Source organism: Carassius auratus, chromosome 39 (assembly GCF_003368295.1).
Source record: "Carassius auratus strain Wakin chromosome 39, ASM336829v1, whole genome shotgun sequence".
Lineage (NCBI taxonomy): Eukaryota > Metazoa > Chordata > Actinopteri > Cypriniformes > Cyprinidae > Carassius > Carassius auratus.
In genome coordinates, this window is record NC_039281.1 from 9,774,400 (window position 1) to 9,793,864 (window position 19,465).

General features: G+C 36.9%; 1 protein-coding gene across 1 annotated transcript in view; it reads left to right on the plus strand.

Moving 5' to 3' along the window:
• Nucleotides 1–19,465, plus strand: part of LOC113058041 (protocadherin Fat 4) — a 74,247-nt gene that overhangs the window by 32,675 nt on the left and 22,107 nt on the right. Inside the window, 5 exon segments of the mRNA XM_074559858.1 lie at nt 3,532–3,663; nt 4,994–5,255; nt 6,711–7,061; nt 8,990–9,912; nt 11,556–11,730. Coding sequence (XP_074415959.1) covers nt 3,532–3,663; nt 4,994–5,255; nt 6,711–7,061; nt 8,990–9,912; nt 11,556–11,730 — 1,843 coding nt within the window.

Genomic DNA, 19,465 nt, shown 5'->3' on the forward strand with positions numbered 1-19,465 from the left:
CATTACTGGAGATATAGAGCACGGACTCATTATTTACATCAGTATCTGCTCTAGTGTTAGAAAGATCTCACTGATTTACATCACAAGCATTTTTAGAGTCATACTCTGACTCTTTCAGACTATACGAGCCATAAAAGCCTGATGGAGTAAATATTATACAAAACATGCAAACTTTTATTTGACTGATATCAGACAAAATCACATGAAAACACACAAGTGTCGGTCTGTGAAACATAAGAACAAGCAGCAGTATGTTGAAGCAGTAATGACCCTTTTAGATTCTCCGTTCTGAATTTGTGCTCGCGTCTGCCAAAGTCTGTCTTGTATTTTCGCTCTCGTTCCAGAGGCTTTGGTTTTCTCACGTGGTGAACGTGTTCTGCGACGCGTCCAACAGTGAAGTCATTTAATTTAGACGCAGCACCTCGCGTATGATGAGGTGTGAGATGCTGTGCATTTTATCACTGATTGGTGTTCCTCACATCAAACGCGTGACCCCTGACCTCATGCTGTGACATCATCAACAGTGACATCATCTCAGTGACCCATGAACTGCTCTGCTTCACTCATTAACACAGTGAACGAACTCATGCTTGTGCAAATGAAAACATTTATTCATGAGTGGATGCTAAATCATTCACACTGCAGCTGATTGTGGTCCAAATCTGATTTATTTCACATGTGACATATTTGTTTCATGGATGGCAGCAAAATCAAACTGAATATGATATGTTCAATTCTTACATGGACCATTTTCATGTGTAAACAAATATTGCTATTTCTCAATATGAATTGGTTCTCAAATATTTTTTTACTCTTTATAGAAGAGAGCGTTTTAAATAATTCCTTACATTTATATAGTGCTTTTCTGGACACTCATAGTGCTTAAATGGCTATGGTGAAAATTAAAAAGAAAAATACTTCCAGAAAATAACCTAATGCAATGCAAAATATATAATAATAAATTCTTCTATAAAATCTGATATAGTCATTTATAAAACAAATAATTTATAAATAATTATTATTATTAGAAACATAAAAAAAACAACCTGATGAAAAACTAATAATTATGAATACACATATTCACGCAATTTTTGCATGTATTTTTATAATATATAATTGCATAATTTATAAATGTGTAATATTTATAAATAGTTTATCAAATAAAAAAAATTAAACAAGTTGATGAAAAGCTGATAATTACGAATTATGTGAATAATTAATAACAATTATGATTATTAATATTATTAATTAAAATATATGTAATGATGGCTATGATGAGCATGTGTTTTTTATTTCTTTTTAAGGATAAATTATTTTGTTTGCACTGTGAACATCAACCCAACTGAAGGATCGATGAAACTTCACAAACTTCTCTCGTTTGCTGAAGTGAGGTGAACTTAGACTCACCTCTCTATCTGTAACTTCAGCCAAATACTACACACACACGTGAGACGCAGTGTTTAATAATAGAGTTAAACCCCTGAAACTCAATCTATGTGTGTGTGTGTTTCACCTGTGTGTATTCTCATTACACACACATGCTTTTCCCTCTCTTTGCTATTTTTGCGCGGCCTGTGCTTTGATTCGATTCTCTCAGGGGATTGTGGGAGTAATTATTCCCCGTCCCTCCTGATGATGCGCCGGGGTTATTTACACTTCAGAGCGAGCAAGCGTAAATATTCATGTGTGTTGACTTTAGCGCGAGCAGGATGCTGCGCGGACACATATTTCTTCTGCTGTTGCGTTATTCTTGGCGGCCGGACGGCGCGGATCACACTGGTGTGAAAACAATCAGCTTTTGACCTCTGAACGGAGGTCAGAGTCTCTGCGGCCAACGAGACGCTTTCCGTTACGTCCTGAAAATGTTATTTCTAAATGTACAGCATTTTAACGTTTAAAAAACTTCTTTATTGGTTATGTGAGCATTAGAGGCCACATTAAGGGGAATGTTACATTTTGTTATTTTGCAAACATTGTGGGAATGTTACTTTCAAAAGAGAAACTGAGAACATTGTTAAAGATCAGATCACGTTGAACAAATGTTCTATTAATGTAACTGGAAACACATTTGTTCTGAACGTCCTGGGCACATTCCCTGTTAGCTGGGTTAAAGAGCTGCAGATGATCTCACTAGAGTCACGGGAGCACACTAATGAGGGCACTCAGTCTCGCAGTGGTTTGTCTGCAGGTCGGACGCTTCCTGACTTTAGCGCTGTGTTTGTTATATGATGTTTTTCAGCATCCACTAATCACGTCCAGTTGATTCATGCAGCGTTTCCATCTTCTGTTCTTAAAACAAAAGACTAGCGGGAACCCAGAGACTCCAGAACAATGATTCACGCTCCTGTGTGTGTGTGTGTGTGTGTGTGTGTGTCCTCATATTTCTCTTATTCTGCTCACAGCTCCGCTTGTTTAGTTTATAAAGCTCTAGAGCTCAGTTGAAACTCTAGATATGAGTCTACATTTGGGGAAATTTGATTATGAGTTGCATCACAGTTTGCATACTATCTATACTTGGGGGGGGGGGGGGGGCGGGGGGGCGGGGGGGGGTCCCAAAGGTTTGTAGATTCATGAAAAGCTAATAGTTAATTAATTCTGAATCATGCAAATGTAATATTTTGCAATGCAAATATGAATTTATGCATGCATTTTTTTATAATAATTATTATTAATAGTATTACTAGTAGTAGTGATTTATTGCACTGAAAGAATATTGCTGTAGAATTTACTTACTCAGAAACTGAACAAACGATAGCAAATAAAAGCACAAGTAGCATGTTGAATTAAGGATGTCATTTGAAGTAGAAAGACTGAAATAGCATTTTCTTGTATTATCTACTTATTAACTTTTTTTTACAGTGTGCATATTGAAGTGCAAATAAATTACAACTAACAAATAAAGTGCACGGCTACAAAAACATATCAACATTTATGCATTTGACAGACACTTTTATCCAAAGTGAACTGCATTGCATTAAACTGTTTATCAGGTCATGCATTTACTGGGAATCGAACCCATGACCTTGACTACTTAACTGTAAACTGAACTTTTAAATGTTAACTGAAGAATTTTTATTTATTTATTTTATTTTAGCTAGCTGAAGTACTAAAATAACAAAATAAAAAAAACATAAATAAAACTAAATTAAAAAAAATATATATTTAAAAAAATAAATGAAAAACATTTTACAAGTTGTAACTGTCAGTTTTGCACTTTTACTTTATTAAATAGATTTAATAAATTATGTATTAATTTATTTAAATATGAGATGAAAAATGACATTCATGCATAAATTAATATACATATAAGAAATATATTAGAAATATAATTAAAAAAATATATAAAAAAACAACAACATTGGTGTCTTTTATCATGCTATTGGGAATTGCATTAACTTGTAATTCACAGGCTGTTTTATATTATCACTGGGTCTCTGTGTGTGTTAATCTCTCTCTCTCTCTCTCTCTCTCTCTCTCTCTCTCTCTCTCTCTCTCTCTCTGTCTCTCTCTCTCTCTCTCTCTCGGTCTCAGGTTGAAATCACACTTCAGGACGTGAATGATAACCCACCGGTCTTTCCCACCGACGCACTGGACATCACCGTCCAGGAGAACATCAGCGACGGCTTCAGGATCCTGCAGCTCACGGCCACAGACGCAGACGAGGTACAGACCACAGCTGTCACTCATGATGATGACCACTCAGATGTGTGGGCGGAGTCTGTGTGGCCCCGCCCCCAAACACTCACCCATCACAGACGATGCACAATGTTTGAGGCGTTTCTGCAGTGTTAGATTGATTTTAATCATCAGGTAAGAGTTTTCAGACTCTAGAGCTCCTTTCCAGTGATTCTCCTCTGGCAAACATACAGATTCATCTCCAGATGAGGGGTGTTTTCCCTGAGAGAGTGAGCACTCGAGTTCAGCTCCCGGCGCTGCATTTCGTGAGCTATGATTGGCTACTGGTGTCAGGTGACATTGGGGGAGGGGCTCCTCATCAGAGAGCAGATAATTAGCTGGATACTTCTAGCTAAAACTATAACTATAACTAATTTCTGCTAGTTGCTTATCTAAAATGTAAGATATAAGAAAAACAATTAATTAAAAAAATGTGGACTGAAATAATTGTATAATATTCTTTTTAATAATTCTAAAAAGTATATTTAATCTAACTACCAATGCAAAACCTCTCATTTTTATTTAAGATGTAACTTGATCTACTAAAACTATAACAAATATGTAAATGTAAATAAAAATGTATATAGTATATTAAGTATACAGACATTACGATTTAGGTAACAACTGAAAAAAATACAACAGAATAACTGAAAAACCAAAATATAAAAAAATATAAAATAAAAATAGATAATAATAGTATGAAATAACACTGTTAATTCGATAAATTAATTATGCACATCATTGCAAATAATTGCTTTAAAATAAATGTTTTGCACTACAAACCATTGTGTTTATGTAAATTAAAATATGACAAATTTGTTTTTACAAATAATGCGGATCAGATAATAAACAAAGAGCCTGAATACAAAAGATAAATTATTTTAAAAATTAATTGTTATTCATCCAATTCTGAATTCGTCAGTTAACAATTCACATTAATTATTAAATGTGAATAAACACATTATAAAGCAGTCCAGGAGAAGCAGCTGTGATCTGTGGTCTTTCTCTCCTGTTCTTCATGTCCAGTGTTTTCTAAATGAAAAGCTCAAACTGAATCTCATGTTGGCACGATGGGCAGAAATTATGGGATGTTTGGGCTCCACTAACAGCATGTGTGAGGGTTATTCCTGTCCTGGTCTCTGCCCACATCCAGCTCAAACTCAGACTGTCCTGTTCTGTCGTAGGCGTTATTCACTGCTCGTCAGGATCAGATCACTCTCTCTGTTCAGAGCAGCAGCGTTGTGCGTCCTCAGGTGATCACATGGATCAGTGATGTCAGACGAGGACAGGTGATCACGTGCTGCTGGTTTGTGTGCAGGGGGCGAACGCTCTGGTGACGTACTCCATCATCAGCGGCGCAGACGACTGCTTCCGCATCGACCCGGAGTCCGGCGAGCTGACCAACACTCGGCGTCTGGACCGCGAGCGCAGATCTGAGTACTCACTGCTGGTGCGAGCAGACGACGGCCAGCAATCCTCCGACGTCCGGCTCAACATCACCGTCAGCGACGTCAACGATCACACGCCACACTTCTCCCGCAGCGTCTACTCCTTCGACATCCCCGAGGACACCAGCGCAGGTACCACACCATCATCGGTCAGATCTACTGGACCCGCTCTTATTAAACACTCAATCTGCTGCAGACTCACTTCAGAATAACACACCAGCATACGACTAGAAAGTTATCGCTCAAGGAAGTAAAAACTCCATTCATTTTCTGACTTGATGTCTCATTTATAGCATTTTGAATTAGTTTTAATATGTATATTTTCAGCTATAATTATGAATTATAATTTTATAGTTTTAAATAATTTTAATTTAAAATTATTAAATTTTTTAATAATTTAATTTTTTAATAATGTTTATTTTCAATCATTTTAATTGTTTAATAATTTTTATTTTTTTAATAATTTTTATTTGTTTATAATTTTTATTTTAATAAATTTAATTGTTTAATAAATTTTTTTTATATAATTTTTATTTTTAAATAACTAATTTTAAATAATTGTAATTGTTTAATAATCTACATGTATTAATAATTTTTATTTTGAATCATAGTAATTTTTACATATTTTTTACATAATTTTGTTGTGGTTCTGACATTATTATTTGTATTTTCTATATTAATTACTATTACATTTTACTATTATTTATTTCTAGTTAGTAACTTGAATGCTTCAAATGTATTTTAGTAAGTTGCCAATGCAAACTTCAAATTTTCTCAAATTATAATATTTTATTTCAGGTTTTTTTTCAATGAAATGTATCAACGTGATGTTATACACAACCGCATATATTTTGCACATCACTTATTTTAGTATTATTTATTTACTATTATAGTTTTAGTGATGTGCTTTTATTACTTTAAATTAAATATTACTATTTAGTAATGATCATTTATTTTAATTCAGTTTTAGTTCATTAAATATTATTATTTGTATATTAAATATTCATTAGAATTTTTTTTTTTTTTAGTTAAAGGAAAACCTGCTGTGATCATTCATAGATTTGTTGAAGCCATCAGTCATTTTTAAAGAATATTTTTAACATTAGAATTAATGATGAAAAACTACATTACCCATGATTCAGCAGAGAACTCAAATTGCGCCAAAACTCCCACAAAGCACTGCGAACAATGCTTTCGAAATATTTAAATATTTGTACACATCCATAGTTTACAATAAAATCTGTCATATAGTCAACATCTTTAAATCAACAGTTTTATATTTAGCCATTGGTTTTAATTCTATTCTGTCATTTGCAGTGCTTCATGGGATTGTAGTTCTTTCCCCGAATGAAAGCCATTAACTAAAGTGTCTTTTTGTCCAAATTCTCCTTGAAGCTGGTTGCTTTTTAAAAACCCTGCGTCTGGAAACAATTCCAGACAATGGCATTCTGGGAAATGAAGTGTATTTACCTGGTCCTATAATTAATTAATTTTATGAATAAATAGTAATTCTGTGTCATGTCAGGTTAATGTCTGTGGAATGCTTGACTGTGATTGGTCAGTGAATATTGTTGGTTTTCCATCGAGGTTCGATCGTGGCGGCGATTCTGGCCAGTGACTCTGACTCGGGATCAAACGGAGAGATCACGTACTCTATAGAGGAGGATGATGAGGACGCCACCTTCCTCCTGAACCCCGTCACCGGTGTCTTCAACGTCAGCCGAGCGCTGGACTACGAGTCTCAGCAGTACTTCATCCTGACGGTCCAGGCCCGGGACGGAGGCGGTCTGTCCAGCTCTGTAAGGGTCTACTTCAATCTTCTGGACGTCAATGATAACCCTCCGCGCTTCAGCAGCTCCGTCTACAGCAGCTCGGTCCTGGAGAGCGTGAGTCCTGGAGCGAGCGTCCTGAGCCTGAGCGCCGCTGACGCCGACGACGGTGAGATGACGAGATCCCAGTCATTATCACTGTGTGAATGAAGAGATCCACCACAGCTGGACACATTTCACTGCATCAGACACATATGACACTACACGTGTGTTTATGGTCCTAAAAACACAATACAAGACTTAAATAGTCATTTAAAACCGCCGTGAGATTCTGAGTTACTTTTCCAGTCATTAAAGTATTTTATTATTATTTTTTATTGTTTTATTATTTGTTTATCTTCAACTTTCAAACCTCAGTTTCATTCACTGTTATAAGTTTTATTATTCGGTTATTATATTTTATTATGTATATATTTGGTTGTATTTTATATTTTTATTTTAAAACATATTTATTTTAATTTAACTTTTTATTATTTATTTTTTCAACTTTTTTTTTTCAACAATCAGTTACAAGTTTTATTATTTTATTATGTAAATATTTTTTACATAAACCCTGCTCTAAGGCATATAAAAATACATAAATTATTATAAAAAAAAAAATATTAGGTCATTAGGTCATTAGTTTAATTATCCAATTACCAATATATATATATATAATTTTTAAATGTATTTTTATCTGTTCTGAATGAAATGCATACAAATAATTAACATTTTTCTCTATATTTTGAATTTCACATTTTGTCACTTTTTGAATGATATGAATGACTTTTTGAATTTAACTATTTATGCTGTTTTCTACAACAGTAAATTACATTTATTTAATAACATATTCTAATGTAATAACGTTGACCAATGCTAATATTGATGCCTTAGTTTTTAAAAACATCACCTTTGAAAAGAGGATTTAAATTTTCATTTAATATCAGCATATTTCAAACGTATTTTACACTCCTAGTCTGGTCTAGTAGAGACTGTGGTTAGTTTAGTACAGCCAGTGTTTGGGTGACTCTGACTAAATCATGTCTGGTTCATATCAAAATGAATAAAAGCAAAGAAGAGCAGATATTTTGCACAAAGAAGCTGAAGGCTGGAGTATGAGCCACACATGTTTCTGTGAGATTTAGACTCTGATGTGGTTATTCTGACCTTTAGTTGTGCCTGTGGCTCTTCTGCAAGTGTGTCCAAGCACACACACGCTGTCTTCGATGTCTTTATGACCATATGAGACAACATTGTTAGGGCTTCGTGACCTCTAGTATAATAATAACCGACTAAAAACACAATGCTCAGAGATTCCCAAACTTTTTTGTCAGCCGAAATTATTTACATGAATATTTTATATTTGTATTTATATTTAATATTTAGTTGAAAATAATATTTTAATATACACTGAACAAAATTATAAATGCAACACTTTTTGTTTTTGCCCCCATTTTTCATGAGCTAAACTCAAAGATCTAAGACTTTTTCTTTGTACACAAAAGTCTTATTTCTCTTAAATATTGTTCACAAAACTGTCTAAATCTATGTTAGTGAGCACTTCTTCTTTGTCGAGATAATCAATCCACCTCACAGGTGTGGCATATTTTTGGAGGCAAATATAAAACTAAATATAAAATGAACAATAACTATATAGAAAAAACAAAAACTACTAAAAGGACAAAAACAAATCTTATAAAAAATATTAATAAAAATTATAATGGTATTTTACAAATACAAAAAGAGTTAAATGTTTTTTATTTAATATATATATATATATATATATATTTTTTTTTAGTTTATGTCTGTTAGTTTTAGTTTATAACTACCTTGACTGTCACATGTTAAATACTTTTTTTAAGCGTTTTTTTTTTTTTTTAGATCATGATTTAATCATAACCCATATTCACACAAAAATGGTCGTTTTTAATATATTCAGTTATGTGCAATAGTCATCTTCTGTATTTTGCCCCTTTTCAACATTTTAAACAGTGTTAGTTTTGTACCACAGCAGAGGTGTGACCCCTGATTAAATCTAATAATGTGTGTTGGTTTCAGGGCCGAATGCGGAGCTGCATTACACCATCGCTTCAGGAGACCCTCAGTCACAGTTCACCATCACAAACACCGGCGTCTTACAAACCAGGAAAGCTCTGGACCGAGAGACGCAGTCGTTTTATAACCTCGTCATCACCGTGAACGACCTGGCTCCGTCTCCCATGAGCCGCTTCACCAGCACCGCACAGGTGTCCATCATCCTCCTGGACGTCAACGACTGCCCCCCCACATTCACATCGCAAACGACGGCGTATATTCAAGAGAACACGCCGGTGGATACGCTGGTGTTCAAAGCGCTAGCGAGCGACGCCGACAGCGGCCCCAACAGCTACGTGGAGTATTCCCTCAAAGGGCCGTTTGGGAATAAATTCAGCATCGGGAACATCGACGGCGGCGTGACTCTGGTGGGCGAACTGGACCGCGAGGAGATGGCCAATTACTCGCTGACCATCGTGGCCACGGATAAAGGCGAGCCGCCGCTTTCCTCCAGCATGGAGGTCACGATGATCGTGCTGGACGTGAACGACAACACGCCTAGCTTCTCGCAGAACATCTACGACATCGAGATCGAGGAGAACACGCTCAGTGGCACCGACGTCCTGCAGGTGTTCGCCAGCGACGCCGACGAGGGAACCAACGGCCAGGTACGCTTCTCCATCGCCGGAGGGAACCTGAACTCAGACTTCCGGATCGACTCGGTGACGGGAGTGATTTCTGTGGCGAGGCTGCTGGATCGTGAGACGCGCTCTGCGTATTCTCTGCTGGTGCAGGCGGCGGATCGAGGCAGCAGTCCTCGAGTGGATCGCGCCACCGTTAACATCGTGCTTTTGGATGTAAACGACTGCACACCTGTGTTTGAGCTCTCGCCGTACAGCGTCAGCGTACAAGAGAACTTAGGAAACCTGCCCAAGAACATCCTACAGGCAAGTGCTCCGCATTTACACCATCAAAGCGATCAGAAATACACCCACAGTCATGCATTCAGATTATGGGTTTTTCCCATAGTGGTTTATGAAAGAGAAACCAGTTTTTTTTTAATTGGCATAAAAAGGCCCTGAAGTCATAAATTTGGGACATTTTCAGACATCAAAACATTTTTTGCCTGAACATAAAGAAATACAAGACTAAATTTCCAGCACAAATGCACAATCTTGATTGGAAATGTAACTGGAAAGGCTCGCGGCTGGAATGATAAATGCTGGGCGTGAATTGGGCTCTGGCTTCCAGCGAAGGGGGACAGAGTGTAAGTGCAGAAAGTAATACGCCACGGCTAAATGACATAATGAGGGTGTTCTCCAATGTCTGAGTCAAAACAAACCTCACCTGAGCGGGAAATGAGCTGGAGTCACGGCTCCATCAGGTGCGCCAGCGCGCAAGTCTCACGCAAACCAACACTGAACCCAGCCGAAGCACTTCACAGACCTAAAACACAGAACGAGAGCCAGCCAGTCCACATCAAATCAGAATTGTTAACTACCAGGCAACATTTTACGTTATAAAACTGAGGTGGTGAGAATATTGTTTTGGCATGTTTCTTGCAACAATCTACTTACTTTATTTTCACCCCAAGTATAATATTATCCTAAGAACATTAAAATGGCCAGTTACTTGCTAATCATGCTAGCAACATTCATTCAACATTCAACAATTCCTAGAGGAATCACTGGGCTTATTGCTTTTATAAAACGGTTATTGCATATACGTAGTAAGTATCACAAAATGAAACTGAGCAAATAAAGCGTAATTATATTAATAAAAACATTATTCTTAAAGGTATCTGAAGTGCCTTGAAACACAAAGCATTATTCTGTGTGGTGATGTAATTTCAACTGAAACAGGAAGAGAGGGCGTGACATATCTAGCAGCCCCGCCCCCTTTTAAAAAATAGCCAATAGCGTTTTGTTTATATCTCCTTGAGCCAGAACCGTAGAACTCAATAAAGCCGGATTTGACAGCCACAGTCTAATGGATTACCTGCTAGATTCAATATGAAACACTTAGTAAAACAAAATAGTGGTCATAATCATACTGAGAATATGTAGTTGTAAAAGTTTTTAATATATGACGACTTGCGAGTCATTCATATGATCCATTGTGCACTACGAGCCATTCACTGAACAGAAACACTACACTGTGAACAAGTGACCGACGCTTCAGAGTCTGTTTATAATGCAGGAGGCGGAGTCTTCAGATTCTGGAGAGCATTTGATTGGTCAGAAGATTTGATGAAAAGATAAAGTACGATAAAAAAAAATCGTTGTGCCGTTTCGGCGGAAGTGACGAACTGCAAGCTTTGAATGCTTTTATCTTCTAAATGCGTATTTTGTAGCACATTGCCTTACAGATAAACTTAAGACTAACATATTGATACTAACACCAAAAAAACTTTGATTTCATTGGGACTTTAAGCCAAACAAGCAACAGACAAATGTAAACAAAGGTGTATGTTCGTAGAGTAATTTACAACAGCTTCGAACGCAGCTCAGCCAATCAGAATCAAGGACCAGAACTATGTGTTTTCTAATGTGGTATTGACTTTATTTGTGCGGTTTGTGTTGTGTGGCAGGTGCTGGCCCGTGATGATGATCTGGGCTCTAACGGTCAGATCAGTTATTCCCTGAGCAGCGGGAACGAGGCGGGAGCGTTCAGCCTCACATCCAGCGGCCAGCTGAACCTGATCCGAACGCTGGACCGGGAAACTCTGGACAAATACACGCTCGTCATCACGGCACACGACGCAGGTAAGAAACTTCACTTCTGTTAATCCAGCACTACAGGCTTTCTAAGATCGTGCACAGTCAAAACACCTTAAACATCACTGTTACACCCAATGATCTCAGCTTCCTGAACTATTTCAAAAAGTGCTGTTTTGGCTCTGTTCTTCCTCAGTGTTTCTGTCTCGTTTTCCTGCACAAATATCTAAACATACTTAATTAATTAATATTTTCCAAATTAATATAACAAATTAATATTGTTATACATTCTCATATATACAATGTTGAAAAAAAAATCTTAGAATAACATTCTCAAAACATGCTAATGATGTTATTTGTACTTAAACGTTTTTGTAACGTTTAAATAACGTTATAATCACATCGAAAAACCTGTCGATTTTAATGTTCGCAGGATATGTCAAATAAAGTTTGAAATAACATTATATTTTGGGTGAAAATAAAGTTAGTCAAATGTTGCAAGAAACATTTTTAACGACAAGAAAACGGCAAAACAATGTTCCCACAACGTTTTTATAACTTATAACTAATGTTACCTGTTTCACACATTCTCCTTTTCAAGTACATATTTTGATTTAAGAATAGATATTCACAGTAGATATTTGTACTAGAAAATATTTATTTTTGCAGTGTTGTTGTCAGAATTCCAGTGCGGTTAATGTGTGAGAAAACATGCCTGGCTTTAATTTCACTCTTTATTTTGGGATGAATTTTCATTTTTATAAGAGTTAAAACATATTTGTAAGCATAGTTTGTGTGTTGCATGTGGTGTGCATGCTCTGTGGTTTGTGTGTAGAGTTTAGAGAAATGGAGCCATGGTTAAAAAAAAAAAATGTGTGAGAAAACATGGCTTGGTTTTAATTCGGTCTTGATTTTAGGATGAAATATGACTCAGGTTTCACCCATATATTGTAAAGTAACTTTGTAGTAAATATGTCTGCAGTTAACCTTCAGTTGCTCTGGAGCTGATGTTAATCTGTGTGTTGTTTAGAAAGCCAAGTGTGTGTGTGTGTGTGCGTGTGTGTGTGTGTTCTGGTTAACTCCAGTTCTCTGGTTAACCCGTCTCGGCCGTCTGGTGCCTGTCGTCCATTCCTCTGAGGTCACGTGACCTGCTGTAATGACAGGGATTTGCTCTGGACATCGGAGAGAACTTTCGACAATAAATACTGTCCCATATCTGCCAAGAGCAGGAAACGGCTCTGGAGCGCCGAGAGCCAGTCAAACCATGACTGATGTTTTGGCCCGGACACAATCTGCAGACGTTTTTCACATTTTCTACCCCGGTTTTACTAGTAAATCTGCTGCAGTCGGGTTTAAACGCGATCAGATGTGTTCACTGTGACTCACAGTTGTGCTCTATTACACAATCAGGTACGAAAACTAACTCACTGCTGAAAAAAATGGTCTGAAATGTCCTCAAAACTCCCAGTTTTCTTCTCTAAAACCAGCCTGAGTAGATCAGTGAACCAGTTTAGGGCAGTTCAGGATGGCTGGTTTGCAACGATTGCTGGAATCTGCAGCAGCATATACGTTTATCACAAATAAAGCGTGATTAATGCTGCAAATGTTTACTTGTGTTTGTCTGCTCTCTGCCAAAAAGCTCCAAAGTCTCCTCCAACACTCGCGAAGCAGAAACAAACTCCCTAAACGCCGCAGAAAGAGCTCATTGTGCGCTGATAGTGAAATATGGAGCCGGAGCCGTCTGAAACGCTTTCCTGGAGCAGCCCAATGATTTTCCCATTCCTGAGTTTCCAGCAGATTTGTGATTCAGATCAGAGGCGTTTCATTGACACGTTCAGCAGACGGCGCGGAGGAAGCCATTATTCCTCAGACGACTTTGTTCACTGTGTCAACTTTAATAATCAGCTTTAGTTCCGGTTATTAAAGCTCATCCTATGGAAGCTTGTTTCTGCCACAGGATAAAAAATCTACAGTAAAAAACCCAATTGCATGTTTTTATCTCACAATTCTGACTGTTTCTCAGAAGTGTGAGAAATACAGCCAGAACTGTAAAAAGAAAATGTCAGAATTGTAAGATAAGAAGGTGCACTTACCTTGTTTATTTCATTGTTTTATTATTATGTGGCAGAAACTAAAGGAAAAGTCACAATTTCGGATTTCTCACAATTTCAAGTTTATATCTCATAAATCTGACTTTTTCCACAGGACCATTATTTATTTTTTAATTTAAATTGTATTTTTTTATTTTGAATCCTACAGTACACTTAATCATTTACATTTTTCCTGACGCGTTTTTTTTTTTCACGTACAGTATCACGAACAGTTTCATGTACAGTATCACGTACAATATCACGTACAGTATCACGAACAGTTTCATGTACAGTATCACTTACAGTATAACGTACAGTATCACGTACAATATCACGTACAGTTTCACATACAGTATCACGTAGTTTCACGTACAATATCACGAACAGTTTCACGTACAATATCACGAACAGTTTCACGTACAATATCACATTCAGTATCATGTACGGTATCATGTACAGTATCACGTAGTTTCACGTAGTTTCACGTACAGTATCACAAACATTTTCACATACAGTTTCACGTACAATATCACAAACAGTTTCACATACAATATCACATTCAGTATCACGTACAGTATCACAAACAGTTTCACGTACAGTATCACGAACAGTATTACGTAGAGTATCACGTACAGTATCGTGTACAGTATCACGTACAGTGTAAGGTACAGTATCACGTAAAGTTTTACGTACAGTATCACGTACAATATCACATACAGTATCACGAACAGTTTCATGTACAGTATCGCTTACAGTATAACGTACAATATCACGTACAGTTTCACATACAGTATCATGCAGTTTCACGTACAATAGCACGAACAGTTTCACGTACAATATCACGTACAGTTTCACTTACAGTATCACGTACAGTTTCACTTACAGTATCACGTACAGTTTCACTTACAGTATCACGTACAGTTTCACGTATAGTATCACATACAGATCTTTATCACGTACAGTATCACGTACAGTTTCACGTACAGTATGATGTGAAAGCTACTGTCTCCAGCTTCACTTGTTCATGTCAGGAACTGAAGTATTAGACGAAATAAGTGATGTGCTCAGGCCTCATGTTAAAGTCTGGCAGCAGGATTTCTGTCAGTTTTAGGATGTCTCTGTATATTTGTTACTGTCACACTTTACCGAGCTCTTCTGAAATGAACGCCGCTCTCTACTTCCTAATTTTCCACTCCTATAGTCTCGACCCTTAACTTCTCGCTTTCCTTTGTCCCTAGAAATCTCCACAATATCTTTCCATATGATCTGTGTCTCTGAAGGAAAGCTGGCAGCGCTGGGAGAGATCTTGGCAGGCCGGAGTCATTATTTGGAAATGTGTGTTTTTCTGTGGAGTGTGGCGGAGAGGCCAGCAGTAAAAAGGTGCTTTACGAGAGAAAGAGAGAGAGAGAGAGAGAGAGAGAGACAGAGAGAATCGAGGGCTTATTCTGCGCGGCGAGGAAAGATGTTGGCAGAGTTTCTGAGGAAAACATGCACTGCTTGGCAAATAAGTGAGAGAGAGAGAGAGAGAGAGAGAGAGACAGAGAGAGAGAGTGAGAGAGAGAGACAGAGAGAGAGAGAGAGAGAGAGAGAGACAGAGAGAGAGAGAGAGAGAGAGAGACAGAGAGAGAGAGAGAGAGAGAGAGAGACAGAGAGTGAGAGAGAGAGAGTGAGAGAGAGAGAGAGAGTGAGAGAGAGAGAGATCTTTAATATCTCAGTTGTTTCTCCTCAGCAGCAGAGAAATGTAATCCAGTAATCTCACACGAGTCTCATCTAGAGTTTTACTGTAGATTTATAGACAGCTGCGACTAATCGATTAGTTATCATCGTTAACTATAACTATAAAAAACATTTTATTTCAGCTAGTTGCCAATGCATCATTTGATCATTAAATGTATTAAATTTAAAATGAATACAAGCTAAACTCTCACTCACACTAGGGCTGTCAATCGATCATGATTGTCACGAGTTAACTCACGATTAATCGCAATTTAATCTCACATTACTGTACTTAATTCAACGTTACTGTACTTTTCAAGTTTTTAATACTCTGATTAACATACGCATTGACAAATATGGATGCTTTATGCAGATGTATGTTTATTGTTAATTTGAAACCATACTCAACATAGAGCATGAAGTCTAGAAATGTTTTAAAGGTCATAGATGTTTGACGAATAACTTTTTCATGAAAACATGAAAACAGATCATAGATCCAGGTTCCCTTTACTTCTCTTTATTTTCAGACAACAGAAGGATTATGAAATAGTGACTGAAACGTGACTTCATTAAGACTTCATAACCAGCTCTCCCTTCCAAGAAGTTAATATGCACAAAACTGATAATCGCGCGTCGTCTGATGAAATCAAATACACATACGATAAAGACAATATCTGTGCTGTGATTTCAGATATACTTGCATGTAAAAGCACCATAATATGTGTTTTTATCTTTTTGCTCGTTTCATCCGTTCGCTGAACAATGCAGATGCACAGAGTGAGAAAGCATGCAAGACCTCAGTCAAACAGAAAATGTGCGTCGCGTTAAACGCACGTAAAATAAAATGAGTGCCGTTAAAATGAATTTGATGTTTTAAAAGCGTGATATCCACTTGTTGATTTTGAGAGCCTTGAAACATAACCAAGACGTCGGCTAAAGACGAAACGACAAATAAACTCATTAGACAATAAATTAAATTAAGTTAAATTTAGACGGTTTGACGGACAGATGGACGGTTTGGGTCTGAGTTCTAGAAGTGTTTAAAGCTGGATTCAGTTCCAGGAGGAGACCGAAAAGCTTTAAACGAACCTCCAGTCATTAACATTCTTTATCTGCTGAACGCTGAGAAGTTACAGGGCAAACAGAGCAGCTATAGGGCCCTGAGAGTGTGTGTGTGTGTGTGTGTGTGTGTGTGTGTGTGTGTGTGTGTGAGTGTGTGTGATCCTTCTATAGGCTCATTCTAAGGGATTTGTGGCTCTTTAATAAATGTGACCAAACAGTGTGTGTGTGTGAATGTTGAACACTCTTTTATACGCGAGTGTTTCCCAAAGCTTCTCTTCCTCCTGCTCTCGTTCTCACGTTTCGTCTCTCGCAGCACATTAAAGCGCTCCAGATCTTTCATTTAAACGTGAAGAGCCATGAATGTGTCAGATTCGCTCGCCTTATAAAAGCTCTTTCACTTCAGCCTTTCTTTATCGTTCCAGCACATGAAGTACGGCAGCCTTGAGACGTTTTCTGACACTTTTAAAACAAGCACAATGTTGCAGAAATAATGTCATCTTTTACGGTATTTTACAGTGTTTGTAGCGTTTACATACTTCAGTTGTCTTGTTGTCTTCTTGTTTTAAATTTGGGGTAGACGTGTTCCTGAGCGTTTTCACTCTCTAAACCAGATGTCAGCACAGTTTTCAGTGCGTTTATTATTAATCTGATATGAATGTACACGTGTGGAAGCACACCTCGTCTGATCAAGTGGAAACCGCTCAAATCTAACTGGGTCCATTTTTCATTCGGGACTCTTCGTTTGGAAAGATGCAGATGTTTATTAATTAAGTGTTGAGATTAACTGATTTAATGCAGTTTACAGATGTCTGAAAGCAGCTAGTCAGGGAATTATTATAATAAATGATAGAGAATTATTCTGGTAAACAAGCAAGTATTTAATATTTACATATTTTCATATAACGTAGATATAAATATGTAGAAAGAATTAAATTTTCTAGATTTTTTTATAGATTTGATTTTATTATATGTACATAAATTTAATCAAATGTTTTTATTAATTTTAAAGAATTGTATTTATATTTGACATTTTATGTGTATATAATTTGTATAATATAGTATTATACACACACACACACACACACACAATGTATTTATAATTGTTTAAAAAGATTCTTGGTATGGTCAGCTTGAACTGTATGGTGAAGTACTACAGAAATAAATGTGATTGGTTGATTGATTGATTGATTGATTGATTGATTGATTGACTGATAATAAACTCTGTGATCGTTTGAGTCATCTGTTGGGCGAGAGAAGGAAGTGTTTGTCAGCTTCGAGTCTTTGTCGTTCCCGAGTCTCTCCAAACACACAGTTAATAAAGCAGTAACAGGGCAACAGATCCGCTCTCGCTCAAACATCTCTTTCCCAGAGTGCACTGCAGCTTTATTGACTCTGGCTCTCGTTCTGTCCGTCTCAGAGTTTAGTTTGGAGTAAATGAACTGCTCTGTAAATTCACCCTGCATTCATCCTCACACATTCTACTAGAAACGTGAAAGTCTAGTTTAAGTTTTAAAACGTTTTCTCGTAGCGTTTTATTTATCTGAAGTCTATGCTGTGTCATCATCAGAGTCGTAGTAACATATTTTTTTAATATTAAATAAAATAAAAATAAAATAGTACTAAAATATAACATAACTTAAACTTTTTCTTTCAACCAGTTTACAAAGCAATATTTCCTAACCCCCCAGAACTCCCCAAAAAAGACAAAACACAGCAAAATTACTTAAATTTTAACTAAAATGAAAATTATTTAAATGTTATATATTGAAAATTGAAAACTAATTCAGAATATTTATATTAGTGTGTTAGAATATCCCTATATGCACACACACACACACACACACACACACACACGCAGCAGGTCAGTAGTAATGTGTCTAATAAGCAGCTTATAAAGCTCCATATGTTTGTGAGAGACAGAGTGTGTGAGCTTACAGCCGTATTAAGATGCAGCACACATCTGAATGTTTTGAATGTCGAGAAGCAGGACAGATGGAGCAGGTTTACTGTGGTCAGACGCTCGTGTCCAGATCAAGCTCAGAAGAGAGACTCCTGATCTCTGAGAGTCAGTCAGTGCACGATCAGAGCCGCATCAACACTGTGAGAGAATCACTGACAACTCCAGTTCAACTCATTCAGCCAAATCAAACCAAATCAACCCATTCATGTTCAGTTCAAGTAATGATTTTAGTTTTAGTGAACAATACTAACCCTGGCTTGAGTGTGTTCTTAAAGAGAAACGTTGTGTGTTTGTTTTTGGATTATGGGAGGAAACGAACCTTCGTGAAGAACACGTGGAGAGATTCTGCGTCCAGTGAGGAGTTTACATCACTGATAGCTTCATGAATACTGCTTTGTGTTTCTCTCATGCACACACACACACACACACACACACACACACACACACACACACACTGTCCTTCAGTTCATACTCTAATCTGAAGTCAGACGAGGACAGTTGAGGTGAAACTGACCTGATACGTGTGTGTGTGTGTGTGTGTGTGTGTGTGTGTGTGTGCGAGAGTCTCATTTGAGTGTGTCATTTTTTCACCTCAAAATTGAAAGAAAAATAACTATTGTGCATACAGAAAATGAATCCAGTTTTTATACTAAAACTTTTAGATTGCAGAATTTCTCATTACTAATGCAAGAAAAACTAAGAATTTGAGAGTAATTGTGAGAAATTGTCATAAGAATAATGTCAGTTTTGAAAAAAATCACATTCTACATTTTACAAAAGTAATTTGTTTTTAAGTTTTACAAGAAAAATATGTTTTTCAGCTTCACAATTTCTCATTTAATTCAGTGTTATGTGCCATTTCTTTGTAACTGTTTTTTAAACTGTTTACTAGCAAATTCTGTGCATTTCTAACTTTTTTCCAGTTTATTAATATCCTTCAGTTTTTCTGAAATCC